This window comes from Microtus oregoni, unplaced genomic scaffold (assembly GCF_018167655.1).
Source record: "Microtus oregoni isolate MIOR12 unplaced genomic scaffold, Mior012 000091F_ref0000469, whole genome shotgun sequence".
Classification (NCBI taxonomy): domain Eukaryota; kingdom Metazoa; phylum Chordata; class Mammalia; order Rodentia; family Cricetidae; genus Microtus; species Microtus oregoni.
The window spans coordinates 1,308,004-1,335,595 of NW_024544600.1; the positions used below are offsets into that span (position 1 = coordinate 1,308,004).

The 27,592-nt window shown below is 46.1% G+C and overlaps 2 protein-coding genes and 1 non-coding gene across 6 annotated transcripts in view; 2 read left to right on the forward strand and 1 right to left on the reverse strand.

The window, feature by feature from the left end:
* The first annotated feature begins 4,617 nt into the window (after positions 1-4,617).
* Wipf2 (WAS/WASL interacting protein family member 2) overlaps positions 4,618-27,592 on the forward strand; it is a 33,483-nt gene continuing 10,508 nt past the window's right edge. The window contains exons 1-6 of one of the 4 annotated variants that reach the window (XM_041643880.1): positions 4,618-4,811; positions 17,458-17,638; positions 22,157-22,288; positions 23,564-23,696; positions 24,372-24,488; positions 25,591-26,247. In XM_041643880.1, coding sequence (XP_041499814.1) covers positions 22,226-22,288; positions 23,564-23,696; positions 24,372-24,488; positions 25,591-26,247 — 970 coding nt within the window. In that variant the 5' untranslated portion in view covers positions 4,618-4,811; positions 17,458-17,638; positions 22,157-22,225. Of the gene's footprint in view, positions 4,812-4,925; positions 5,044-17,457; positions 17,639-22,156; positions 22,289-23,563; positions 23,697-24,371; positions 24,489-25,590; positions 26,248-27,592 lie in introns of those variants that run through there. The other 3 variants (XM_041643882.1, XM_041643881.1, XM_041643883.1) reach the window with 3 other exon arrangements.
* LOC121442520 lies at positions 10,348-10,454 on the reverse strand. The gene has a single exon (XR_005973562.1). It is a non-coding gene; the product is annotated as a U6 spliceosomal RNA (small nuclear RNA).
* Positions 26,139-27,592, forward strand: part of Cdc6 (cell division cycle 6) — a 28,829-nt gene continuing 27,375 nt past the window's right edge. The window contains exon 1 of the mRNA XM_041643878.1: positions 26,139-26,247. The gene's annotated coding sequence lies outside the window, so the exon portion shown is untranslated. The remainder of the gene's footprint in view (positions 26,248-27,592) is intronic.

The following is a 27,592-nucleotide window of genomic DNA, read 5'->3' on the forward strand; positions in this document are numbered from 1 at the left end:
CCATCAACAGGCAGAGAAGAGCCACTGGGAGTCACTCAGGAACTGGGCTTCGTTCAGTGTGGAGGGCTGGCCCTGTCCTATAGGACCAGGCAGGACTCAAGGAGAACAGTCTCTGCCCTTGCTCGGAGGATGCTGGGTTTGCTGTGCTCCCACCCAGGGCGGGCAGAGAAGTGACCTAGTTCTTCTCCCGCCTGCATCCTCATTTCAGCCGCTCTCAGAACCATCAGGTCATTACTTACGAGTGACATTCCAGGGCATGTCCTTTGCCATTTCCTGTGCTCAGCTTTTTTTTTTTCCTAGCCTGGCCTCTAACTCTGAATCCTCCTGCCTCAGTCTTCCGAGTACTGATGTTGTAGGCTTTGTTCATGGTTTCTCGTTTAATCTTTCCAGCAAACCCCACAGAGCTGGCTCTGTCAACTCTACTTTCTAGATGGAAATTTGAGAACTTGGGAGACTTTTGTTTTTACCTGGAATTCTCCATGAAGCTGAGGGATGACCTTGAACTCCTGACCCAACAGTTTCTACTTCCCAAGTGTTGAAATTATAGGCATAAACCATCATCTTCTGGTAGAGACAATTTTTCTTTTTTAAAACGGAGGCAATGGGCTGGAGAGATGGCTCAGTGGTTAAGCGCATTGCCTGCTCTACCAAAGGTCCTGAGTTCAATTCCCGGCAACCACATGGTGGCTCACAACCATCTGTAAAGAGGTCTGGTGCCCTCTTCTGGCCTTCAGCCATACACACAAGACAGAATATTGTACACATAATAAATAATAAATAAAATTTAAAAAAATAAAAATAAAACGGAGGCAATGAGAGGTCAAGTTGTCATCCTGTGTCTCAAATCCACCCTTTGGAACAGAAGCATCGGGTCCCCTGGGATGGTAAGATGACAAAAAGAATCTGGAGTGGCCAAAGGACCAGCCTAACCAGAGACCTGTTTGGGAGCCTAAGAAGGAGAAAGGAATTTAGGCAGTGACATTTTCAACCACTAGGTGTCACCACAGAGACTACTTTTCAAAGTGCCTAGGAGTGGGAATAATCTGACAGTTTTTCTCCCACTTGAGACAGGGGCTCACTGTGTAGCTCTGGCTGGCCTGGAATTTACAGAGATCTGCCTATTTCTGCCTCTGTAGGGCTGGGGTTAAAGGTATGGGTCACTACGCCCATCCTCAATCATATTTTGAGACGGAGCTCTTACTGAACCCGAAACTCACGGATTTGGATAGACTAGCTGGCTACCTGTTTAAAAGCACTTGTTTTTGTGCCCCCAGATTTGAGGGTACAAGTGCTTTTATACAGGTGCTTCAGATACAAACGTGGGTCCTCCTGCTTAGGCAACGAGCACTTTACCCACTGAGTCATCTCCGTAACTCTTTTATTATTGGTACTATTATTTAAAAAAAAATAGGGTCTCATAAGCTTGGGTTTGATGGCACACACCTTTAATCCTGGCACCTGGCAGGCAGAGGCAGGTGGATCTGTGTGAGCTTGAGACTAGGCTGGTCTACATAGTGAGTTCCCGGTCAGTCAGAGCTACATAGTGAGGCCCTGTCTTCAAATAAATAAGCAAATAAGTAAATACATAAACAATTAATAAAAACTGCAATCATGGGGCTGGAGAGATGGCTCAGCAGTTATGAACCCTTACTGCCATTATTGAGGACACACGTTTGAGTCTCAGCACCCACATGGTGGCTTACAGACACCTGCAACTCCAGTTCTAGGGGATCCAATGCTTTCTTCTGACCTCCAGCGGTACCGGAACCACAAGAGGTTCACATACATATGTGCAGGCAAAACACTCATGCAGATAAAAACAACCCATTTACCAACAAAAGGAGGGCACAGAGTCACCGATGTGAGCATTGAGAAGACAAAGCCGGAAGATGTGTCTACTACTTTGTAGGTAGGTGGCTTGAACGTAGACGGTTACGCTTTGTGCGGCTCATTCCCTCACCTGGAAAGTGCGAGTATGATCACTTCTTGAGAAAACTGAGGAGTAAATGGATTATGACGGCATGTGAGCTTATGACAATGACTGGTACATGGTGAATTGCAATAAATGTCAAACCTTACGGTTTCTTTTTGAAAATATTTTTTTTCGACAATTTCATACATCTATATAGCACGTTGACCAGAATCACCGCTTTCCCCTCTTTTATTCTCGTCCACTCCTTCTGGAACCCTTCTGTCCAACATGCCCCCTCCTCCTTTCACGTTTTCTTGTCTGAGACAGAGTCTCATTGTTTATCCCTGGCTGGCCTGGAACTCACAATGTGCCCCATGACTTGAAACTGACAGACAGAGTCAGGCCTGCCTCTGCATCCAAATGCTAGGCCACTCGTCCTGGCCCTCAATTACTTTTTACAACCTACTTTCTCCTTTAAGTTCTAGCTCTCTACATCAAAATAGTTGCTATGGGAAGGGGGGCCGGTGGGAGGGCTCGGTGTAAAGGTGCAGGCTTATTGGCCACCAAGCCTGCCAACTTGAGTTTGATCCCAAGAATCCACATGTTGGGAGAGGAACCAGTTCCTCAAAATTGTCCTTTGACCTCCACACATGTTCTATGGCGTGCCCCCTATATACAAGAAATAAAAAAAATTGGCTGGGTAGCACACACCTTTAATCCCAGTACTCCTGGAGGCAGAGGCAGGTGGATCTCTGAGTTTGAGGCCAGCCTGGTCTACAGAGCAAGTTCCAGGACAGCCAGGACTGTTACACAGAGAAACCCTGTCTCAAAAAAAAGAAATCATTTTTTTCTTTGCTTCAAATAATTTTTTTTCCTGGAATGCTTTTCTTTTCCTTCCTACCCTGGCCCATTTCTAAAGACTTCAGGTAGAAAATGAGGGATAGCCTCTTGGTTTCGTTCTTCATAAAGCTTATTATTGATATGTCTCCACATGAGATGTCCCTGTATTGGCCCTAGTGGCTGCCCCTTGTCATAGAGTGGTGTAATAAGTGAGCAGGGGCTTATTTAGCCATAGTGGACAGAGAATTCCCTCTGGAGGAGCACTTACGCAAAGCCTTGGACAATGAGGATGGGATGAGGACGATCCGTTCAAAGGCCTCGAGGTGGGAACTTCATTGCGTGTTTCAGGAACTGAAAGCAGATACACGTAATTGTCGAGCCACTAAGGATGAGGCGTGTGAAACAGTGAGCAAAGAGATAGGAAGGGCTGGTAAGCAGTCTAGATCCACTGCCCCATGCGTGCGTCACCTGCTGATCCTTCTGGCAAGTGTTCCTCGCCTTTGCTCTTCGGTAGTGGAATTCTACTCATCTTTCTTTTTTTGTTTTCTGAGACGGGGTTTCTCCACGTAGCCCTGGCTGTCATGGATCTTGCTCTGTAGTCCAGGCTGACCTCAAACTCAAGAGCTCTCCCTACCTCTGCTTCCTGAGCGCCACCACACCTGGCAAAATTCTAACTCATCGTTCAAGGCCTAGTTCAAACCATTAACAAAAATCTCTCATTCTTCAGCAGGACTTAGTCACTCCTGTGACATCCCAGCCCACAGGTCACAACAACTCATCACATGCTGACTGAGATCTCAGCTAGCTGTTTACATGCCAAGCTGTGCCCCAGCATGGTGAGTTCCCAGAGGGCGGAAGCGCTGTCTTAGTCACCTCTGGAACCAGCTCCTCCTACCTAGCCTAGTGAATGGTCACAGCAGGTACTCAATGTGACATTTAGTTCACTAGTGGGTGGTGCCCAACACTCAAGGCAGAACAGAAGGAAAACAAAAATAATAACAGCTTAGGCTTACCACGTGCTTGCCAATTCATTACCCGAGGAGCCTTTAAGGACTCTATGAAAAAGGACAAACACGGAGGGAGCTGAGGCCCAAGAGCACACAATAAGTGGGGATTAAACCCCAATACTGTTCTTTTACATGAGTTTCAGTCCTGGTCATTGGGTTGACCTAGGGAGCAGTGAGACACGGAAGCAATGGGGTTGCCTGGAGTGCTGACAAGCTTTTGTGTGTGAAGGAGAAGACCCTTAGTCATTTGCAAGAGTTCGCAATGAAGCCAGCAGAGGACAAGGATTCCTCGCTCTCATCCAAGTATCTAGAGGAGCTCACAACCCAATCCCTCAGTCCAGTGAGTTGAGGGTCCCTCTCCTGAGGAGGATGTTCAGGTTCAGCGGTTAGAATGATGATATGTAAGCAGAAGCGTGCCTCTCTGTTGCTATGACAACCGGAGCATAGCTACCGGGCCCCTGCAAGGGTAGCGGAGTCCTGGTCTTCCTTAAACCCAGACCATATAAGGGCTTATGTTGCGTGCGTGTGCACGAAAAAAAAAAAAAACATATTTAAGAAACAGCGGTTAGCTCAGTGGTTCTCTCCGTCGGCCAGAAGTTAAAATTATCTGCGCAATTTTAAAGGTCAGACTGAATTTGACCAATTAGATCTGGAATGGCTAAGTCATTGAGAGCCTCGCAGGCGGTCCCAACTACAGCCCAAGACGCAAACCCGACTCTTCACCGCGGATCTCGTCCGGCGACCTTCTCAAGATGGTGGCGCTCCGCCCCCACGTGCGCCGGTAGAGGGCAGGCTTTCTCAGGCGCATGCGCCCCGCGTCTCCGGGCGCCCGGCCGCCTCCTCCTTTTTCCCCCGCCTCCATTTTGTTCGCGGACGCTGGGGACGGTGGGAGCAGATCCATTTCCGGGTTGGCAAAAGGGGCGGCGGCGGGGAAGAGAGCTTGCCGCGGGGCGAACGGGCAGGACTGAACCAGGACACAGGTGACGGAGGATTCGCTCCCGGAGCAGCCCTGAGGTGGCGAGGACGCCGGGGCGGCCGAGCCCGCCGCTGAGGTGACCTTCGGACCTGAGTGGGAGGGAGAGAGAGCGAGCCGGGGAGGGGGTCGGGGGGGGAGGGGACACCGGGGGAGGGGCCTGAGGCGGAGAGGGGGCCTGGGGGCGGGGCCTGGAGACCCTGCGAGGGGGCGTGGGCCGTCCGAGTGCAGGGCGGCGGTGAGCGGCCGGTGCGGACCGGGCAAATGGGCAGGAGAGACAGGAAATTAGAGATCCTGAAGGGTTGGGTGAGGTGAGTAAGACGGCAACTCTGGGTGAGGAAGGAGGGGAGCCGTGCGCAGAGGGGGAGATGGGGAAGGGAGGGAGGACCTGTTGGGAAAGGTAATTATTAGCAGGATGCTCCGAGTTGAGGAGAGCGGTGTGACGTTTCGTGTTGGCTTAGGTGAACTAGAATGGCTGGAGGAGATGTGGAGAGTGGTGGGTGAGAGGGAGTCGGGGAGATGTCTGAGATGCGTTTGCGAGCTCCTGGAGTTGGAGGTTCCTGTTGGAGGGGTGTGGAATGAGGGGCTCTGGGAATCTGAAGGCGCCGAACGTAGGCTGTGTGTGCGGTTGAGTTACTGATGAGGAGTGATTAGGAAGACATATTCTGGAAGGATAGTATTGGAACGAGAAGCGGGAGGAAGCTGCTGTGTGCTGGAATCTGCACCGTCCCTGCTGGGGATTGAATCCTGGTCCACTCGTGTGCTGGGCAAGGGCTCTCTCTACCTCTAAGCTGCACCCGAGCTCTGGAATGTTTTTTTTTTTTCCCCCTTTGGTTTTTCGAGACAGGGTTTCTCTGTGTAGCCCTGGCTGTCTAGGAGCTCACTCTGTAGACCAAGCTGGCCTCGAACTCCCGAATGCTGGGATTAATGGCATGTGCCTTTTGCCCAGCCGGAACTCTTATTTTTAAAGCAACTTGAATAGTACTAGATTAATCTCTCTCCGGGCCCGTTCTATTTTTTCATGCTATTACTTTTGCTTTAGAGTTGTGTCTTCTGAATTGCTACATGATTTTGGCTACTCTTTTCTCTCTTTATGGACCAGAAGAGAACTTTAGTACTCTACCTCAAATACAGATTTACATGTAATTTTGAGACAGACCATTAGACTCTCTTCCTCCTTTGTAATACAGCTCTGTCCCATCTGTTCCCCTAAAAGATTGTGTTAACCAGTTAGATCTTTGAAGTCGGTGGTGTAAAGAAAAACAGGATTGAGATGTGCTATTAATTTTTTTTTCTTATAAATATTTTTTTTATAAATCTATTTATTTACTATGTTTACAATGTTCTGTCTGTATGTATGCCTGCAGGCCAGAAGAGGGCACCAGATCTCATTACAGATGGTTGTGAGCCACCATGTGGTTGCTGGGAATTGAACTCAGGACCTTTGGAAGAGCAGGTGATGCTCTTAACCGCTGAGCCATCTCTCCAGCCCCCGAGACAGGGTTTCTTTGTGATGCCTTGTTTGTACTGGAATTTGCTCTGTAGACCAGGCTGGCCTTGAATTCACGGAGGCGCCTGCCTCTGCCTCCCAAGTGCTGGGATTACAGATGTGTGTCACCACTGCCCAGCATCTCTATGCATTTTAATATATAATCTTTCATCTTCTAATATCCTTATATCTCTAAATATTTTTAATAGTCAATATTTTTATGTTACTGTGTTGGTGACCACCAGGAGGAAGATCTGGACGTTAGAGTCGGAAATGAACGAGTTCACTCATTAGTGACTTCGAGAATGCAGGGTTTGATTTTCTGAGCCCCCGAGTATTGAGTATTTTAGAGAGTTGAGCCGTGTGCCTTGGTTCACTCGGTACCTGTGGCCTTGGCAGAGGGGAGACCATGCTTGTCGACGGGATTAGATGCTTTACTATCACTCTTTGGAAATTCTGCTTTAGCCTTTGCTTAGGCTGTGATGCTTTGAACACTTAGCTAGTAAGTGAACTTGTTCTGCCTAGATGTATGTCTGAGAGTCGTGGCTTTTCTGAGGTCTGATGTGGATTTGCCAAAGACTGGGCAGTTTTACTTCTGCCTCACTCTTGATATCAGAAGTGGTGTTTACACTAGTGGGTGCCGGTTAGTGCTGTGGCCGCAAAGGTGAGATGCAGGGGAGGGAAGGACATTGGAAGAGGGTAGCTTTTGAGTTTTACTATGGAGTTTAGGAAACGTAACCCTGTTCTCTAGAAGGGAATACCATCACATGGTCCTGCTCGACTTTAGCCCTCTGAACTGCTCCCCTGCACACTTGAGTGTGTTATTCCTGTTGCCCTCAAGTAATTCTGAAGTTCATGGGCTGTTAGTTCAGGCTGTTCTAGGAAACCCTCGTCTTCACACCAGCTTCAGGAGGAGCTGCCGGCATGAAGTGTGCCCGCATATTTGGAGATAAAAACCTGTGGAATAGTGTGCTGCTGGGTTTTCGTTTTGTTTGTTTGTTTTCTTGAGACATAATTTCCCTGTGTAACTCTGGCTGTCCTGGAACTTGCTCTGTAGACCAGGCTGGGCTTGAATTTAGAGATCTCCCTGCCTCTGTCTCCCGAGTTGGGGTTAAAGGCATGTGCTAGGGGACTGGAGAGATAGCTTACCGGTTAGAACACTGGCTGTTCTTCCAGAGGACCCGGGTTCAATTCCCAGCAACCACATGGCAGCTCACAACTGTTGGAAACTCCAATTCCACGAGATCTGACATCTTCACACCAAAGCTATTAATAAAGAAATAAATTATGTTTAAAAAAATAAATAAAGGCACGTGCTACCACTGACTGGCTTTTTTACTTTGTTCTTCAGAGGATTTTGCTCTAACTTATAGAAGCTCAGGGCTATTGCAATGACCTGTTTCTTTAGCACAATGATGTTCAGTTTTTCCTGTCCTGTCACATTTTCCCATTGTTCTGCTTCAACTAGGCCTAAGTAGAAAGTGGCAAGTCACCTCCCCCTTCTTCTAGTGGGCATCCTGTCTGTGTCACAGCTTGATGCCACCAAAATGAAAGGATCCTTGACTGCTTCAAATGCGGAGGGTGACAGAAGCTGAGCTGGTTTTCTTAGCCAGAGAATGGCCTCTGTCAAAGCAGAGAATAGTTGCAGAGATACAAACTGGGACCTTGAAGCTGTGACTAACATTTTGGCGACATGCGTCCATTTGCCAAATGATTCCTTTTCTTAGGAGTGTGACTGTCGATCTCTTTCTCAAAGTAAGCTCTTGTTAGCTGTTCTCACACAGCTCCCAAGCAGAAGCTGGCAGAGTTCTGGTTGACTGACTGTCTCTTTCAGGATATAGGCCTTGGATTAGAGTGCATGGGGCGTTCCACATCAAAGTGAAGTTCACTGGTAGATCTCAGGAACTGCTCTGCTGGGAAACAGAGGCAGATTCTTCGCTCAATGTTTTGGCAATTCTTCATTTATCTGGTGATTAACTGTAGATTCATTACATTTGTTTAACTTTGCAAGGCCAGGGCACTGAGGAAACAGCGTTTCAAGCTTTCTGTGTTCTCGCTCCCATATCTCTGAGTTGATGAACCTTATAGGCTAAAGTTAGGAACATATCAACCTTTCCTTTGCTTTTTTTTTTTTTTTTTTTTTAATCCATCAGTGCTTGGGATTGAATCTGGGACTTCATGTGTGCTAGGCAGGTGCTCTACCACTGAACAACACCCCCAGTCCCAGTAAGTGTTTACTGGCCTTATCTGTGACAAGGTAGTGAAAAATGTCGCTGGGCAATGATGTTGCATGCCTTTCGATTCCAGGACTTGGGAGGTCTGGAGACAGGTAAATCTCTTGAGTTCAAGGCCAGCCTGGTCTACAGAGCAGGACAGCCCGGGACTGTTACACAGAGGAACTCCATCTCGAAAAACCAATAAATAAATAATAATTTAAAAAAAGATATTGATGCCGGGTGGTCGTGGCATGCGCCTTTAATTCCAGCACTTGCGAGGTAGAGGCAGGCGGATCTCTGTGAGTTTGAGGCCAGCCTGGGTTACAAGAGCTAGTTCCAGGACAGGCTCCAAAGCTACAGAGAAACCCTGTCTCGGAAAAAAACAAACAAACAAAAAAAGATATTGAAAACATGTTAAATATAAGGTAGATGTGGTAGTTCCGGCACTTGGGAGGCTGAGGATGGCTGCACATTCAAGTCCAGCCTGGGCTACAGAGCAAAAACTAGTTCCAGGACTGGTGCCAAAGCTACTGGAAAACCCTGTCTTGAAAAAATAACAACAACAACAAAAATGTTTGAGATCAGGCCTCACTCTGTAGTACTTTAGAGTTCCAAGTTCCTAACACTTTGAGATGTGGCTCACAACTAACTCCAGATCCAGGGGATCCAGCTGCACCTTTTGGATACTATGGGTATTTACATGTGTGGCGTGCACTCGCCTTTGGGTGACACACAATTTTTTGTTTTGTTTTGAAACAGGGTTTCTCTGTGTAATAGCTCTGGCTGCCGTAGAACTCGCTCTGTACACCAGGCTGTTTTCAAACTCAGAGATCCACCTGCCTCTGCCTCCCAAGTGCTGGGATTAAATGCGTGCACCCCCACCTTTGGGTGACACACAACTTTTAAAAGAGAAATAAAGATGAAAATGGTGTTTGCAAATTTTATATGTTAAATTGTGTTGAGGCTTGTTTATAATCCCAGTATTGAGGAGGTGGAAACAGATGAATCAGGAGTTCAAGTCCAAGGCCTTTGTTCAAAAAAACAAATAAAATTTGCATTTTAATTAAGTAATACAGGTCTGGAGAGATGGCTCAGAGGTTAAGAGCACTGACTGCTCTTCCAGAGGACCTGGGTTCAATTCCCAGCACCCACATGGCAGTTCACAACTGTCTGTGACTCCAGTTCCAGGGGACCTGACACCAATGGCAAAATACAAATGCACATAAAATAAAATTAAATAAATAAGTAATGCAAATTCAAATGGCAACAAATAAATTATGTGGCATGTTGGCTCATGCCTACAATATCAGCACTCCAGAGGCAAAGGCAGAAGGGTTTCATTTGAGCTAGCATGGGTTGAAGGTTAGCTTGAGTGGTACAGCAGGACCCACAGACTGCATGTAGCTCAGTTCTAGGACAGTTGCCTAACAAGTGCGAGGAGGAGGCCCTGAGTCCCGTTCCCACCATTGGGGTGGGAGTATATAATATGCTCTACCTTTTTGGCTTGCCGTCAGCTCAGTTTACTTGGTCCATCTTTACAGGGGTTGTGAACTGCCTGATGTAGGTGCTGGGAATCCAATTCAGGTCTTCTTGCAAGAGCAGTGTGTGCTCTCAATGGCTAAGCCATCTCTGTAGCCTGAGGCCACAGTTTTTTTTTTTTTAAATATTTATTTATTATGTATACAATATTCTGTCTGTATGCCTGAAGGCCAGAAGAGGGCGCCAGACCTCTTTACAGATGGTTATGAGCCACCATGTGGTTGCTGGGAATTGAACTCAGGACCTTTGGAAGAGCAGGCAATGCTCTTAACCACTGAGCCATCTCTCCAGCCCCGAGGCCACAGTTTTTAAAACCAGTGTAGCACACACTGTTAATACTACTACATCTTTTGTTGTTTTTTCTTGTTTTTTAACACATGGACTACTTCACAAATTCGCATGTCATTTTTGTGCAGGGGCAATGCTGATCTTCTCTATATTGCTCCAATTTTAGCATATGTGCTGCCAGTTCGAGCATGCGTCTTCTGTTTTTGAATCTGTTTTGGTCATTATTCCCCATTAGTGATAAATAGATTTGTTCTATCCTGATACAGATTCAGACTTTTCTGTCTTTTATAAACTAAGCTCCCAAACATTACCACAACTTAGAGTTTTTCTACCAACTGAACTATAGCTCAGCCCTTAGCTATTAAGAATAAACTGCATGTGTATGCATGGTTGCTCACACATGCCTGTGGAGGACTGAAGAGGTTGTCAGAGTCTGTCCAGCTGGAGCTACAGGTGGTTGTGAGCCGGCCAGTGGGGAAGCTGGAATTCAATTGGGTCATGTGTAAAGACAGCAAGTACTCTTAACAGTGGAACTGTCTCTCTAGCCCTTGTTTTGTTTTCTTTTTTTTTTTTTTTTTGAATATTTATTTATTTATTTATTATGTATACAGTACTCTATCTGTGTGTATGCCTGCAGGCCAGAAGAGGGCACCAGACCTCATTACAGATGGTTGTGAGCCACCATGTGGTTGCTGGGAATTGAACTCAGGACCTTTGGAAGAGCAGGCAATGCTCTTAACCACTGAGCCATCTCTCCAGCCCTTGTTTTGTTTTCTTAAGGCAGGGTCTTGTAGTTCAGGCTGACCTTTTTGTTTGGTCCTTTTGGTTTTTAGTTTTTCAAGACAGGGTTTCACTGTTTAGTTTTGGCTATCTTGGAACTCGCTTTGTAGGCCTCGAACTCACAGAAATCCTCCTGCCTCTGCCTCTGCCTCTGCCGGGATTAAAGGCATGTGCCACCACTGCCCGGCCAGGCTGGCCTTTAAGTGTGTGCCGCTATGCTCAGTTTTTTTTTTTAAACATGTTTTCATTTGAAGTAATTTTGAAGCTCATGGAAAATAAGGAGTTTCCCTTAGTGTGCCAGCGCTGTGCTGCATGGTAGAGATAGAGCCGAGAACAAATTGACGGAGTCTTTGCCTTGCGACAGTTGTGCTCTAGTGGAAAGGACCTCCACTAAAGAACTGGTTAATGTTGCCGGTGGGCCTTGTGCAGGTAGCTGTTGGGGAGCCCAGGCAGTTAGGGGGGACCATGGAGGAACTGAGGGAGGAAGAAAAGGCTGACTGAGGGGACGGTCCTAGGGAAGGAGTTTGTTTTGAGGAAAGAAGGTTCTCAGAGCTGGTGCCTGGTGAAAAGTGGAGAGGTCAGAGGCTAGAGGATGTGGGCTTTCCTGGAAGATCAGGTAGGTACTCCAGTTAGCTCACTAGTTCATGTTCAGGGCCTCAAGCAGGCTAGCCCAGTCTCTGCCTCTGAGCTGTACCCCAACTGCCGCTTCCGAGAATTTTGAACTCAATGTCAGGATACTTCCAGGTAACCTTCTATGTGCTAGTTTGCTGCTATGGATGCTGAAGTTGTCTGCATCATAATGTTTGGATCTCATTTTCCATCAGAATTTCCCTTAATGAAGCCTGTTCCTTTAGTCTCCCTTCCCCCACCCCCATTCCCCCACCCCTGTCTTGTAAATTAAGCCTGGTTGGCAGGGCTAGGTTTTCAGATTACTGGGGCACAGTCTTTAGGTTATGGGGGATGATGGGCTTGTTAGTTTGCTATTGAGGAGACAAAGGATCTGTATTTGTAGGGCGTTATGACAGCTTTGGGAGTCTTCCTGGGGCCGAGGAGAGAATCCAGATGTTCTTATGAACTGCTGTGAATAGTGTTCTGTCATCTGGTCATTTGGGTCGTGTGTCTGCACAGGACACATAAGTTTTGCTGGGCCTGCAAGCGAATGAGTCCCCTGAGGGGAGGCTGTCATGCCCGAGTATGAAAGGATTTTTACCTGAGACATTGTATTTACTAGTGTGCTGACTTTTGCTCAGAAGTTCCACATTCAAAGCCCAGATGACGGTCCTGTTTGATTGAGCACTTTTCTTATGTAATTGGATCAGCTTGCCCTGCTTTCATAACTTCAAGTAGACTTGATTGAGCAGCCTGTCGCTGGTGATCAAGGAATGACAATGTGCGAGTTTTTCTAGCATTTCAACGCAAAGCATCTGCATTTCTGGTGGCTCAAGGGTATTAGAATGTGAGAGAAGAAACTTCAACAAGGAATGTCACAGCGCTGTTATTAGAGTGTCTGTGGTGAGTTGAGACTTAATACATTCTGTTTGAAATGAGGCATGACACCTCTCGGTGTGTGAAGTCTGATCAGTGTTTCATGGAGCATCTGCTTAAGTTTCGTTCAGGCCTTTTCTTGTGGAGTCTGTCATCGGGTTGTCTTCGTTTCTTTGTGTGTGCTTTTCTGCTTTGTGTTTAGGATATGCACATGAAGGAAGCTCTGATGGAGATGGGCAGCTAGTTATGATATGGCTAGTTTACTGTGCCAGTACTGTTTGCCAGTCAGTGACGAAGTGTCTAACTTTCTTGTTTGTAATAGATTTTTTTCCCCCAAGTTTTGGCTGGCCTTGACCCCTGGATCTTGTTTTCAGTGTAATGTTACTATTAAAATAATAATAATAATAATAATAATAATAAAAACAGTACCAGGCAGGGGTGGAACACGCCTTTAATCCCAGCACTTGGGAGGCAGAGGCAGGCGGATCTCTGTGAGTTCGAGGCCAGCCTGTTCTTTTTTTTTTTTTTAAAGATTTATTTATTTATTATGTATACAGCATTCTGCCTCCTTTTATGCCCGCACGCCAGAAGAGGGCGTCAGATCTCATTACAGATGGTTGTGAGCCACCATGTGGTTGCTGGGAATTGAACTCAGGACCTGTGGAAGAGCAGCCAGTGCTCTTTACCACTGAACCATCTCTCCAGCCCCAGCCTGCTCTTTAGAATGAGTCCTAGGACAGCTAGGGCTACACAGTGAAACCCTGTCTTGAAAAACAAAAACAAACAAACAAAAATTTATTTAAAAAAATAAGTCCTAATGTTATCTATGTTGGCTTCAAATTTCTAGGCCTAAGCCATTTCCTGTTTCAGTCTCCTGAATACTTGGGACTATGGTTGTGTGTCACTACACCCAGTTTGGTCATGATTTCCTTTAGTGTGCTGGAGGTTGCTCACATATTTGGCCTCTGATAGAGTGAGTGCTGAGGTCACTGATTACCCTGTGGTTACACCCAGACTGTGGCACAGATCCAGGTCACCATTGGTAGCCTGACTCCATTAGAGATTTACAGGAGACACAGGTGCTAACGTCCATTTAATTTTTCTTTCCTGTTGGTGAGCACTGCAGGTGATGAGCTGTGGTACGTGTGTAGGGGTTGGAGGCCATCTTTACGGAGTGGTTTCTTCCACCATTCTTGGGTTCCAGGAATCAGACGTAGGTTGTTGGGGTTGAGGGGCAAGCACCTTTACCTGCGGTGCCACTTTGCTGGCTTTCACAGGTTTCGGTGGGAAGTAAACTTTTTTACTCTATTTATTTGGTTTGGTGACAGATCTAACATTGGCTTTTTCTGTGTAGCACTAGCTGTCCCAGGACTTGCTCAGAAGATCAGGCAGACCTCAAACTCAGAGATCTGCCTGACTCTGCCTCCCAAGTGCTGGGATTTTTGGCCTTTATTCTTTTTCTTTTTTTAAAATTTAACTTCTTTATTGACTCTCTGGGAGTTTCACATCATGAACCCTGATTCTGCTTACCTCACGGTCCCGTCCCCCCATATCCTCCCCTCACCCCTGCCATGCTCCATCACAAAAGAAAACAAAACAAAGTAAGCAAGCAGGCAAAAGCAAAAACAACGCCCCCCAAACAAAACAAAAGCAACAACAAAAATCTCTTGCTTCTCCTTCTTTTCCACCCCTCCATCTCTTCATTGGTCCTGGTAGCAATGGGACTTCGGTGTATCATGCAGTATATCCCTTTGCCCCATTAGCTTTACTTAATATTCAATGCAGTGAGTCACTGGTCTGGTTCAAGGCCTGTGGTTTCTGGTACACCACCATCACTGGCTCCTCACCAGAACGCCTCTAGGACATCCTGTGGCCGCCCCAAGTCTTGGAGATCCTGTGGGTATCGTTCCACAGGACCAATCCCTTCACACACTCCTGCAGGTCCTAGATGGAGTAGATGCTAGGGTGGGCCTGGGTGGTAGCCGAGCTGATCAGTCCAGGCTACTGGGGCCACCCCTCAGGAGAAGGGACAGAGTCAGCTCCCCTACATGCATGCCCTTGTGGTTGGTTCAGCCTCCCCTGTGGTGAGGGGTGGGAGTGCAAGGGCCAGCTCTCTTGCTTAATGTCCAGCAAGAGACAAGGCCAGCTTTCCCAGGGTCATCAAAGGGCATGGCCGGCTCAACCTGGCCCTCTGATTTCATCTCGCATGGTTCCTAAGGCTTCCTGAGGTGACACAGGCCACAGACATCAACGCAGACCCAGACATGGCCCTCAGCAGCATCTTGGGCCTGGATGGCATCCTGGCTCTGGGTGGAAGGAATGGCCACTCAGGCAGGAATGGTTCAGACTGTGATTGGGCCTCTATGTGACCTTTGGTAGCAATACAGGATGTGGACTTCAGCACACACCTCAGCTGCAGTAACATGGTCCTTGGCGACAGATGGCTCTGGATATCACCCCACCCCAGTGGCATTATGCTTTTAGCCATTATTCTTATGAGGTAGTTGTTTATACCCTTTCTTCTTAAAACATGGTCACAAATACACACGTAATTAAAAATAAAAAACGAAAACTAAACTAAAAATGCTGGGAGCAGTGACTGGTGAGCTGGTTCGGTGGGCAAATGCACTCGCTGCCAAAACTGACAGTCTGAGCTCAGTGCCCAGAGCCTGCACAGGGGGAGAGCCCTGACTCCCCAAGTTATCCTCTGGCCTCAGAGTGCACCTATGGCAAATACACTCGGACCCCCATACCTACACTGTGGAACACACACACAATGAATAAATGGGGTGACAGTCGCTATGTAACCCAGGCTGGCCTCAATTTTTCTTTGTAGCTGAGGAAGACCTTGAACTTCTGCTCCGCCTGCCTTCACCTCCCAGGCAGCCATGCCCAGGTTGTTGTCTCATCTTTGGTTTTTCGAGACAGGGTTTCTCTGTAGCTTTGGAGCCTGTCCTGGAACTAGCTTTTGTAGACCAGGCTGGCCTTGAACTCACAGAGATCCACCTGCCTCTGTCTCCTGAGTGCTGGAATTAAAGGCATGCTCCACCATGGCCAGCTTGAGTTTCTTTATTTAACAGATATCCTAAATGTGACTTAGTACAGGTGAGCTCAGAAACCCCACTCCAGAAGAGCTCTCTGTAAACATTGGTACCCCTTACATCTCTGGGGAAAACTAGGGCTTTCCCTGGTATTTCCTTTATATTCAGATGGTTTCAATCTGCTTAGTTTTGGTCTTTTTGTCTTTTGGGTTGGATTTCTAAATTAAAATATGTGTCTTTTAGCTGACGAACTCCCTTCTTCCCAAGAGTGCTCCCCCCGACTTGAGGAATTTATTCAGGTAATTCTTTAGTAAAGGAGCGAAGTCAGTCTCCTAAATCTAGACCCTCCCTAGTTGTAAAGCTGACTGATGGTAATAAATTTTTGCTGTATGACTCCATTTTTCTTGCCAATATATCTAAGCGCCCTGGTTGCTGGGAGATGTGGGTGGGGAGGAAATATTAATTATGAACATTGAGCTACTCTGTCATTTAACTGTAAAATTCAGGACCGTGCTAATGTCTCTGGTGAAATGGAACACATGTAAATCATCTGCCTTGGGTTTCCACATCTTTTTGGAGATGACAATGCACTGAGATTTTGAAGTTGGATTTTTTGGTTTTGGAGACAGGGTCTCAAGTTCCCAGTCCTTCTGCCTTTACCTCCCAAGTGCTAGGATTGTAGACATGTGCCACGAAACCTGGCTTTGAGGTTTGTTTTTAACCATGACCATATGAAGGGCACATTTGCGTCTCCCATCTATATGGGAAAAGAACCGCTCTGTCCTTTACTGCTAGTCAACAAATCAGCTGGAAATATATTTGCAGCTGGCTATTCCTTGGATGCTGTCAATTGCCTGGAGGTCAGGAGCTGTGTAGTACTTGTTAATGTTGTGGAGGCCGTGTACCACCGTAGTGACCAGTTCTTGGATATCCCTGTGTCTGTTAGTTAGCCACGTTGACTCTGGCATTGGGTGCGTTTTCATCTTCTGATGGGTAGCTTTATAGAAACAGCTCTATGTTTTATGTATTTTATTTTTTGCTGAGGAATAAACCCAAGGCTGTGTGCATACTCTACTGCTGGGCTCAGTGGTAGAATATGCACACAGCCTTGGGTTTTCTAAAATTTCAATATTAAGATTTTGTGTGTGTGTGCAGTGTGTGCAAGTGCAGGCATACATGTGGAGCCCAGAGGGCAACTTTTGCGAGTCAATTCCCTTTTCCCACAGTGGGTTCCGGGGCTTGAACTCAGGTTGTCAGGCTTTTGTGGCAAGTACTTTTACCTGCTGAGAAATCTCCTGGGCTCATTCCATCCTAGACTCTTTCTAAAATGCTTTTACAAGTTATGTTTGAACAGTTTGGATAAACAAAGTTGAAAAACTACTTTTGAACAAAAAGTGTGACTGTCTCGTGCTTCCCTACTGGCTGTTTTAACTACCACCGATTTACTGCAGCTAATATTGTATTTTGTGTTTCTCTGTTGCAGAACTGGATTGTCCCTTTGCTTTGAGGAGCGGAGTGTGGTAGGGCTGGAGGGTTTAGTGAGGTCACTCCTGATGTGTTTGGGGTGCTGTTCAGACATTTAATTTACAGTTTCTCTTGCATTAGTTGTCTCTAGTCTTCATTATCATGAAGCCATTCTTTGCACTGTGGTTGTTTAATTGAATGTGAATATGGATGTCTCCTTGTTTATCATCCTTTTAGATAAGTCTTATCTTCTGGACTTTCCTGTATCTAGAAATAACCTAATATTTAGACATAGAAAATAAGTAGACATCTGCATTTACATTTTGGAGTTTAAAAAATAATCCAGGGCAAGAAGAGAAAGCTCCTTATGGGGAAAAAAACCAACTGGTTGATTGAGCTGTATCTGTTTTGTTTTGGTTTTAGGTAAGGTTTGCTGTCGTCCACCCAGCCATCTCCCTCTTCCTCCCACGTGCAGGGGTTACAGGTGTGCTGCATGTCAGCTATCGTGCTTCTTAGAACTCTGGAGAGCCACTGTCCTGGAGTGAAGGAGCCAGCTGTGGTGTGTACCTGTGATCTCAGCACTCAGGAGGCAAAGGCAGGAGAGGTAAGGACTCAGGGTCATCATTGTCTACATCGAGTTCAGAGTCAGCCCCATATATTTGAGACTGCTCATCCATCCATCCATCCTTCCATCCATTGTTTTTTTTTTTTTTTTTTTTTTTTTTTGAGGCAGAGTCTTCACTGGGTAGCACTGACTGGCCTAGAAGTTGTTGTCTACCTGCCTCTGTCTCTAAGCGCTGAGATCAAAGGCATGCACCAACACTACTGGCTAGAACTTTGCTTTAAAAAACAAAACTGCCAGGGGGGCAGGAGAGATGGCTCAGCAGCGGTTAAGAGCATTGCCTGCTCTTCCAAAGGAACTGAGTTCAATTCCCAGCAACCACATGGTGGCTCATAACCATCTGTAATGAGGTCTGATGCCTTCTTCTGGTCTGCAGGCATACATACAGACAGAACATTGTATACGTAATAAATAAATAAATATTTAAAAAAAAACCTGCCCATACATGTCTGTGTTAGACTACCTAAGGCTTTTAGTTTAAATATTTATGATAACTATTTGATTTTTAACTTCTTTCTGGGCCAATTAGGCTTGCTATACAGTTAAATTTATATGATAAAAAATTGACTATAGTTGCGAGGGGGGGATTCCTTTCATGAAATCACCTTGGGATTTTTTTTTTCTTTTTTTTTCCTTTTGAGACAGGGTTTCTCTGTGTACCCTGGCTGTCCTGGAACTAGCTCTGTAATCCAGGCTGGCCTTGAATTTAGAGATCTCCTGTGTCTGCCTCCCTCTCTGGGATTAAAGGTGTGCACCACCACTGCCCGGCATTTCCAGACATTTGACTGATCGGAGCTTCAGAAAAGAACTGGCACCTGCTCTTGAGAGAGGAGAGCTCTGCACTATATGACTGTACAGTGCAGAATGGCATGAAAGGCGCTCTGCCTGATTCGCTGTATTTTAGAGACAAACAGTAGGACTGCCTTAGTGGGAGCTGTCTCCAATCTGAGCTAGAACACAGGATGTATGTGGTTGATTCTATGTGGACATCAGTTCTCAAGTTAGTCCGGGAACCAGTTTGGTTCCTGTTGTTGGGTAGTCTCCTGGAGAGATAGGTGTGCCCATATGCGGGCCGCTCCTACTCTTCCTGTATCGAGGTTCTTCGTCCTGGGTACTGGATGCCATTACACCACTGTGCTAAGGACTCCTGATTTCCCAACTTTATTGTTGTTGTTGTGTTGTTCTTTTGGGCTATTTTGAAACTTGGTTTCACGATACAGCCCTGGCTGGCCTAAATTTCCTGTGCAGGGCATGCTGGCCTCAAACTTAGAAATCTATCTGACTCTACGTGAGAGCTAAGCTTAAAGTCATGCACCACCATATCAGACCTTGATTGTTTTTTAGGAGCAATCTTAAAGGGCAGATAGACAGGCAGGCACATTCTACGTGGTGACTTTTAACCCTAGAAGGCTTATAAGTAGTGCCTGGTTATCCATTGTCCTTAAGGTAAGAAGTTGTGTTGTATCTGTGGAATTAGTGAGCTGATGTAATTCTGTTTGGCCTTGAAGCGGGGGAAGCTGTTGCTTCGTTCAGGCTTCTTCAGCAGTATTGATGTTGGCCAGAGAGGGACACTTCTGGATTTGGAGAATGACCCCTTCAATTTATTTTAAATTTATGCTTTTCCCTGATGATAGGGATTTGATTTATGAAAATTTACTATTTTTGATTAATATTTTAGTGAAGCTGAGCATTTGTTCAGGGGCATTGAATGAGACGGGGTCCTGTTTTGCCGAGGTTGGTCTTGACCTCCTGGGTTTAGGCGATTTTCCTCCCTCAGCTTCTCAGGTGGCTGGGACATCCCTCCTCCTAGCGAATTTTGATAAAATACGACCAAAGGATTAGATCTCGAGTAAAGGGAGATTGTCGCGCTCAACTTTGAGACCAGAAATGAATTGGTATTTCCTTTGGAGAGGGGCTAAAACTCTGTGTGCACGTGCACATGAGTGTGTGTGTGTATGTGTGTACACATATGTGTATTTGTACTTGTGGAAGGACAATTTGAATGTCCTTTTTCTAAAAAAAAATATTTATTTATTTTGTATACAATATTCTGTCTACGTACATGCCTGAAGAGGGCACCAGACCTCATTACAGATGGTTGTGAGCCACCATGTGGTTGCTGGGAATTGAACTCAGGACCTTTGGAAGAGCAGGCAATGCTCTTAACCGCTGAGCCATTTCTCCAGCCCTGAATGTCCTTTCTTAAGAATGCTGTCCACCTTATGTAGAGTCAGAGTCTCTCACTGGCCTAGAACTTGTCAATGCCTAGGCTGGTTCCTCCTGTCTTGTCTCCTTAGCACCAGATTTATAAGTGTGCCACCACACCAGCTCTGTCTGTCTGTCTGTCTTTTTGAGACAGGGTTTCTCTATGTTGCCCTGGCTGTCCTGGAACTTGTTCTGTAAACCAGGCTGGCCTCGAACTCAGAGATCTGACTGCCTCTGCCTCCCAAGTGCTGGGATCAAAGGTGTGCACCATTACTGCCTGGCTAATACCCAGCTTTTTAAATATTGGTTCTGGGGACTGAACTTGTCACATATTACTAGCTATCTCCAAAGCCCCTCCTGGGATGTGTGTGAGTCAGAAGGCAACTTGTTGGAGCCTTTTTTTTTTTCCTAAGCTGTGTTGGCCCTAAGGATTGAACTCAGGTTGTCAGGTTTGGAGGCAAATGTCATCTCATCACCCCACCACTTCGTTTTGAAGTGAGTGTAGATGTCGTCCTCCATGAAAACTCCCTGTCCAGACATCTCTGTGAAGCAGATAGTCTGTTGGACATCACACAGGCAGGAGTTGGGGTTGGAGATTTCCAGTCAACTTTCTGATCAGTTCTACTCTCCTGCAGCTGTTCTTGGTCTTTGGATCTCTCCTCTTTCCTTCCTTCACTCCAGGACATTGAAAGACTATTAAAATGACTTCTTATTAACAGTGAATTATGAATATCCCTGTAAGGAGTTCAGAGCTAAGCCGTCCTTTGACTGGCTTGATACACATGGCCTCCCATCTGTACTGTGGGCTACTGAGAATCTCCTTGTGCCCTAATCACATTAGTTACTCTGTTTAGAGGCAGTTCCTCTGTGGACTGATAAATGGACTTTATTTTACTTTTTTTTAAAAGACTTATTTTTACTTTTGTTTCTGTATGTCTTTGTGCCACAGTGTGTGGAACCTGTGAGGCCAGAAGAAGGCATTGAATTCCTGGAACTGGAGTTCCAGGCTGTTGTGAACAACCTGGGGTGGGATCTGCAAGAGTCGCAAGTGCCTCTAACTGCTGAGCCATCTCTCCAGCCTTTTATATTATTATATCTTCCTATCTGTGAGTTTGCATTCATGGTGCCAGTGCTATTTTGGCTTTCATTTTTAGAGATCAAGAAAGGAGATTTTTCTCGGGACCAAGCCTTGGAGGACTTGGTGTTTTTTGAGCTCTGGTTATATCTTCAGCCAGTTCAGTGTCCTCCGTCAGTCAGTTCCCTCGTTTCAGTTCTGTGTGAAGTGAAGCAGACTGCAGTGGGCAGACAGCCGTAGGTTTCAAATGCTAGGTATTGTGTGACCAAGTCAGCAGGCAGTTTCTCATGTGGTATTTATTCTCTAATCAAGTCCCGTGGGTGTGACTATTGCCAGGTACAGGTGAACTGTGGCCTATGAGTCAAGTCTAGTCTACAGTTTGTTCTTGAATGCCTCACAAACTGAGAATGATTTTATTTTCTTAAAAGGCTGGAGAGAGAGAGAGAGAGAGAGAGAGAGAGAGAGAGAAGGCAGGCCACAAACTGGAAGAAAATATTTCACTAGAGACAGAGTTCTTGAGCCCAACAGTAAAATGAAAAGTCTAATTGGAAAAAAAAAAGTAAGGCTAGGGTTATGAATGGCTCATTGGTAGAATGTGGACTTAGCATACCTTAGCCCTGGGGAGCACCATCACCCCCAAAGTCAAAAGGACCTAAACAGACATCGAGTGGCCGAACTCCCAACTGACAGCGCCAAGTGTGGCAGAGATGCGGAGCAACAGAAGTTCTTTGTTGCTGGTGCAAATTCTAAGTGGGTAGAGCAACTTTTGAAGAAGTTTGGCAGCTTCTTAAAGAGTCAGACATATTCTTAGTGCCTGATCCACCAATCACACTGTGGGGTAGGTACATGCCTGACCTGTTAATCACACTTCAGCACAGTGAGATGCATGCATGGAAACTTGTAGTACTTCTTGCTCAGTTTTGCTGTGAACCTAGAACTTCTAAGATATAAAGTGTTTTTTGTTGTTGTTTGTTTTTAGTTGGTGTGGGAGTAGAAATCAGTGATGAAGCCCATGCTTAGCACCTTTGAGGACTTGGGTTTGATTCCCACTTCCACCAAGAATAATATATAAAGGAGACTGTAAGGTGGTGTTTGACAGAGAGTGTTTATGTAGGGATGAAGTGCTCAGGGTCTCTGTCCCTGTCCAATCCTCTCGACCTCCTGGGCACGCAGAGCCTCTAATTATAAAGCTGTTGTTTTGAATTTGATTTTGTTTACAGGTATATGAATGACCTAAAGCTACAAATAAAGACGGAGAGAGAACGGTGCCAACTGGGAGCAGGGCAAGGATGCCAATTCCTCCTCCTCCCCCGCCCCCACCTGGTCCTCCCCCACCTCCCACTTTTAATCAGGTACGTAATCTCTCCACTAGGTTGTCTTCAAACCTTTAAGTAAATTGGTAGGCTTCTCATACTGTTTTGTTCTTTTTCTTTTCAGTCCTCTTTGTTTAAAACTTGTAAATTTTCTTACCTAACCACTCTTTCACTCTGAGCTTGCTCTGTAGCTCTGTTTTTTTTTTATTTTTTTTTAAAGATTTATTTATTTATTGAGTACACAGTGTTCAGCCTCCTTGTATGCCTGCAGGCCAGAAGAGGGTACCAGATCTCATTACAGATGGTTGTGAGCCACCATGTGGTTGCTGGCAATTGAACTCAGGACCTCCTGAAGATCAGCCAGTGTTCTTAACCTCTGAGCCATCTCTCCAGCCCTCTGTTGTTTTTTGAATTTCTTTTATGTTTACTTTACATGTATTGCCTGCATGTATGTATGTGCACCGCATGCATGCCTCAGGCCACAGGAGGCAGGAGAGGGCTCTGGGATCCTCTGGAACTAGAGTTCCAAGCAGCTGTATGGCCAGAAATGAGTGCTGGGGACTGAACCTGCATCCTCTGAAAGAGCAGTAAATGCTCTTGAGGATGGAACCACCTCTCCAGCACCTACCCCCGTGTGGTTTGTTTGGTTTTGTTTGTAACAGGATCTTGCTATGTAGTCCAGGCTAACCTTGCTGGCCTTAGACTTTAGGTCTTCTTGTCTCATTCCCCCAACTGCTGGGGTTACAGATAAGAGATAACCATGTCCACTAATCATTTTTAATACCATCTATAACTTTTGTATATATTTGACCTTTAAAGACTTTTCCCTAGCATTTTGAGACAGGATCTTGTTGTGTGGCTGGCCAGTAGCTTGCTATGTAGGTCAAACTGGCCTCTACCTTGCAGTGTGATCCTTTTTTCTTTGCCTTCTGCACGCCTTCCGGAGTGTAGGCCTGAGCAATTGCTCAGCTGCATTCTGGATTCTTGAGGCTACTTAGGAGACACACTTAATAGCAGGCAGTGTAAGGAGATAGAGAACACACAAGCCTGTGCCTCAACTAGTTTGGACTTCTGAGAGGTCCTCTGAGGATCACACTGACATGTTTTGTTCCCTGTCCTGCTTCATTCCAAATGGAGATTTGGACTCATGGAGTTGGAGCTAGTGTTTCTTCCTAAGCTACCTGTCTTACAAGTAGGTTAGTCTCATTTCTGTGTTGTGGCATCTTACGGAATCCCTTGGCTTAAGTCATTTATGCCAAGCTTGTGATAAAAGGAGCTCTTAGGGTAAAGTTACACATTTCCTTCTTCCTCCAGGCAAACACAGAGCAGCCCAAACTCAGTAGAGATGAGCAGAGGAATCGAGGAGCCCTCTTACAAGATATTTGCAAAGGGACCAAACTGAAGAAGGTGACCAACATTAATGATCGGAGTGCTCCTGTCATCGAGAGTGAGTCGGGGGTCCCAGGATTAGAAGACTTCTGGGCATCGCACTTATTGTAGTCTCTCCAGTGGGAAAATGGTGTCCTGGATATCTGGACTTTCCTTCCAGCTGTGGAGTTGAACGTTATGAAAGTTCTCCTCAGCTCTTCTCAGGGTTAAAGTCCTCCCCTGCTGATGATAGTGTTTGTTAGGGCCCATCTGTGGCTGTTCGCAGGAGACCACCACATTCCTAGAGGCTTCCTGGCTGAAACCAAGGATGGTTTTACAATTGCTGTACAAGTCCATTCTTGTAGGCCTCAGGAACGTTTGTTCACACTTCCTTGTCTCTCCCGCCCCCAATGTGGGGAAGAGGACCCAGAGAACTGTTGAGCTTGTCTATTTTAATCGAGTTGTTCTCCTTCTCCCTAAATAAAAATGGCTCCTCCTTCCCTTTGTCCTTTTAGTTTGCTTGGTTTTTGTAATAATCCTTGCATGAAGGTGTGCAGCTGCAAGGCCTAGGCGCCCTTGGGTTGTGTGTTTTAGTGGTAGCGCTGCTACTCTTGCTGCTGCTTCTTGATAGAGAGGCAAAAGTAAGATTGGTACGTTTGTAATTAGAGCCTAGATAGAGGAATCGTTTCTTCTCAGGCTTGACTTGGTCAGCAGCTCAGAGTATGTGAAATGAAATTTCACCTCTGCCTTCCAGAGCCCAAAGGGAGTGGTGGTGGCTATGGCCCTGGAGCTGCTGCTTTGCAACCCAAGGGAGGTCTCTTTCAAGGAGGAGTGCCCAAGCTGCGACCTGTGGGAGCCAAGGATGCTTCAGGTATCTGAGAAGTTATCTCTTGGGCTAGCTCCCAACAGTGTTTGTTTTTTTGACTTGCTCCAAGCGTGCTATCTTAGGTTGAAAACTGGGGTTGAAGGTGGGAGGAAGAAGAGACAAGCATAGTTGCCCAGTAAAGCAAAGCTGAGAGTTAAATAAATTGTGTTTAACTTAGGTAAAGAAAATGTGAGATGCTGTTGTAGCATGTGACTGCAGTCCCACCTGCAGGGTTGAGGCAGGAAAATCACAAGTTTGAGTTCAGACTGAACCGCAAGAGTTGAGAGCCTGCCTTAAAGAAACAAAAAAGATTTTAAGTGCTGGGTTGTAGCTCAATGAGTTGAAGACTTGGCTAGTGTATGTGAAGACCTGAGTTTAGTTCCTAGCACTGCATAAACCAAGCTAGGTGGTATACGTGTAATCCCAGAACTTGGGAGGTGGAGGCAGGAGAATCTCAGACATTCAAGTCCATCCTTGACTACTTTCTGAGTCTGAGGCCAATCTAGGTTACATGAGACCTAATCTCTAAATACATAAATAACTACATTCAGAATATTCACACACACACAAAGGTATACACACAGAGAATAGATTACTATTCGGCCCTGCAAAAGAAATTAATGTTATTTGTGACAACATGGACAGGCCTAGAGGACATTGTGTTGAGTGAAATAAGCCAGAAACAGAACGACAAGCCAGCATGGTGGTGCATACTCAGGAGGCAGAGACAGGTGAGTCTCTGTGTATTTGAGGCCAGCCTGGTCTACAGAGCAAGTTCCAGGGCAGCCAGGGGTACATAAATACGCCCCCCTAAAAAAGGGGGGGGGTAAAATAAATGAATGTAATTCAATTCAAATGTGTTCATTTTGTGTCAAGAGACTCTGAATCTGAAACCTGATTAAAACTCAGAGCTAGGGCTAGCGATGTGGCTCAGCAGTAAGGCAAGTATTTTGCATGCTTGAGGCTCTGAGCACAGGAAAGCAAACAGACCCAAGAACTTTGCTGGTACTTTCTCAGCTGTTGTGCAAGGTGCACTGAGGAGGCTGGGTCAACCAGAGGCCTGACCAATGTGCATGTAGCTGTTAACACAGTGTTCTGTTGTTTGTAGATACTCTAGCTGCTAAGCCAGCCCTACAAGTCCCCAGTTCTCGAGCGGCTGCTCCGAGGCCTCCAGTGTCTACAGCCAGTGGGCGTCCTCAAGATGATACTGACAGTAGCCGAGCCTCCCTCCCAGAACTGCCTCGGACGCAGAGACCCTCTTTACCCGACCTCTCTCGTCCCAATACCACTAGTGGTACAGGCATGAAACACAGCTCATCTGCTCCTCCCCCACCACCTCCAGGGCGCCGTGCCAATGCGCCCCCTACTCCTCTGCCTGTGCACAGCAGCAAAGCTCAGGCCTACAACAGAGAGAAACCGTTGCCTCCAACACCTGGACAGAGGCTGCACCCGAGTCGAGAAGGACATTCTGCTCCACCCCCTGTAAAACCACCTCCTTCCCCTGTGAATATCAGAACCGGACCAAGTGGCCAGTCTCTGGCTCCTCCCCCACCGCCTTACCGCCAGCCTCCTGGGGTCCCCAATGGACCCTCAAGTCCCACTAATGAGTCAGCCCCTGAGCTGCCACAAAGACACAATTCTTTGCATAGGAAGACACCAGGGCCAGTCAGAGGCCTTGCACCTCCTCCACCCACCTCTGCCTCCCCCTTCTTGTTGAGTAACAGGCCACCTCCCCCAGCCCGAGACCCTCCTAGTAGGGGAGCAGGTAAGTGTTTGGAAGCCTTTTCTCTTTTCTCTTTGCTTTTTTCTAAGAGCATCTCTTCAGTAATTAGAGTAAGAGTCATGTATTCACCTGGGTTATTGGATGCCCTTGATGTGTTGGTAATTGTTAGGGGAGAGATTAAAAAACGTGTTGTGCACAACCTAGTAAATATATAAATCTATAAACATGGTATGTAGTGTGTTTTAGAGAAATACAAACCAGGGAAAGGATGCTGGTATTTGAACTAGAGGAGAGAAGAGTGAGACGAGGCTTACCCTGTGTGGTGCCAGTGTGAAGGATCTGAAATAGAAACAGTCATCATCACTCTGGACAGCAGGGAGGCCATTGCGAAAGGACTGGAATGAGTCGGGAGCTGGCAAGAGGGAAAGTGGGAAAGCCAAGTCTTCCGGGATAATGTGTAGGACTCTGGGAAGATTTGGAGCTGACCTCGTCCCATTCCAAGTGAATTATTTTGTTTTCAAGACAAGGTCTCCATGTATACCTTTGATTGGCCTGGAACGTGGTATGTAGAACACATTAGCCTTGAACTCATAGAGATCCATCTGCTTCTGCCTGCAGAATGCTGGGATCAAAGGTATGCACTAACACACTTGGCTCTAAATAAATCTTATATAAAATTAAAAAACAACAACAAAACCACATGCTAGCCGGGCGTAGTGTGGCACACCTTTAATCTTGCACTTGGGAGGCAGGTGGATCTCTAAGTTCAAAGCCAGCCTAGTCTACAAAGCAAGTCCACAACAACTAGGATTGTGTTACACAGAGAAACCCTGTTATGAAAAACAACAACAACGGGGCTGGAGAGATGGCTCAGCGGTTGGGAGCATTGCCTGCTCTTCCAGAGGTCCTGGGTTCAGTTCCCAGCAACCACGTGGTGGCTCACAACCATCTGGGATGAGGTCTGGTGCCCTCTTCTGGCCTTCAGGCATACACGCAAAAAGAATACTGTATACATAATAAATAAATAAATAAATATTAAAAAAAAAAGAAAAACAACAACAACAACAAACACATGCCTGGTGGCTGGAGAGATGGCTCAATGGTTACGAGCGCTAACTGGTCTTCCAGAGCACCTGGGTTGGTTTCTTAGCACCCACACATTGGCTCACAACTGTCTGTAGTATCAATTTCAAGATATATGATGCTTTCTTACGGTCTCTGAGGGCATCAGGCACACATGGTGTACAGATATGTATGTAAGCAAAACACCCATACATATAAAATAATAAAAATTAAACACAAAAAACAAAACAGGAAAAATGAACTTGGTAGAGTGATGGAAAAGGAGCAGGATAAAGGAAGTGGGCCTCTGTGTGCAGTGCTGCAG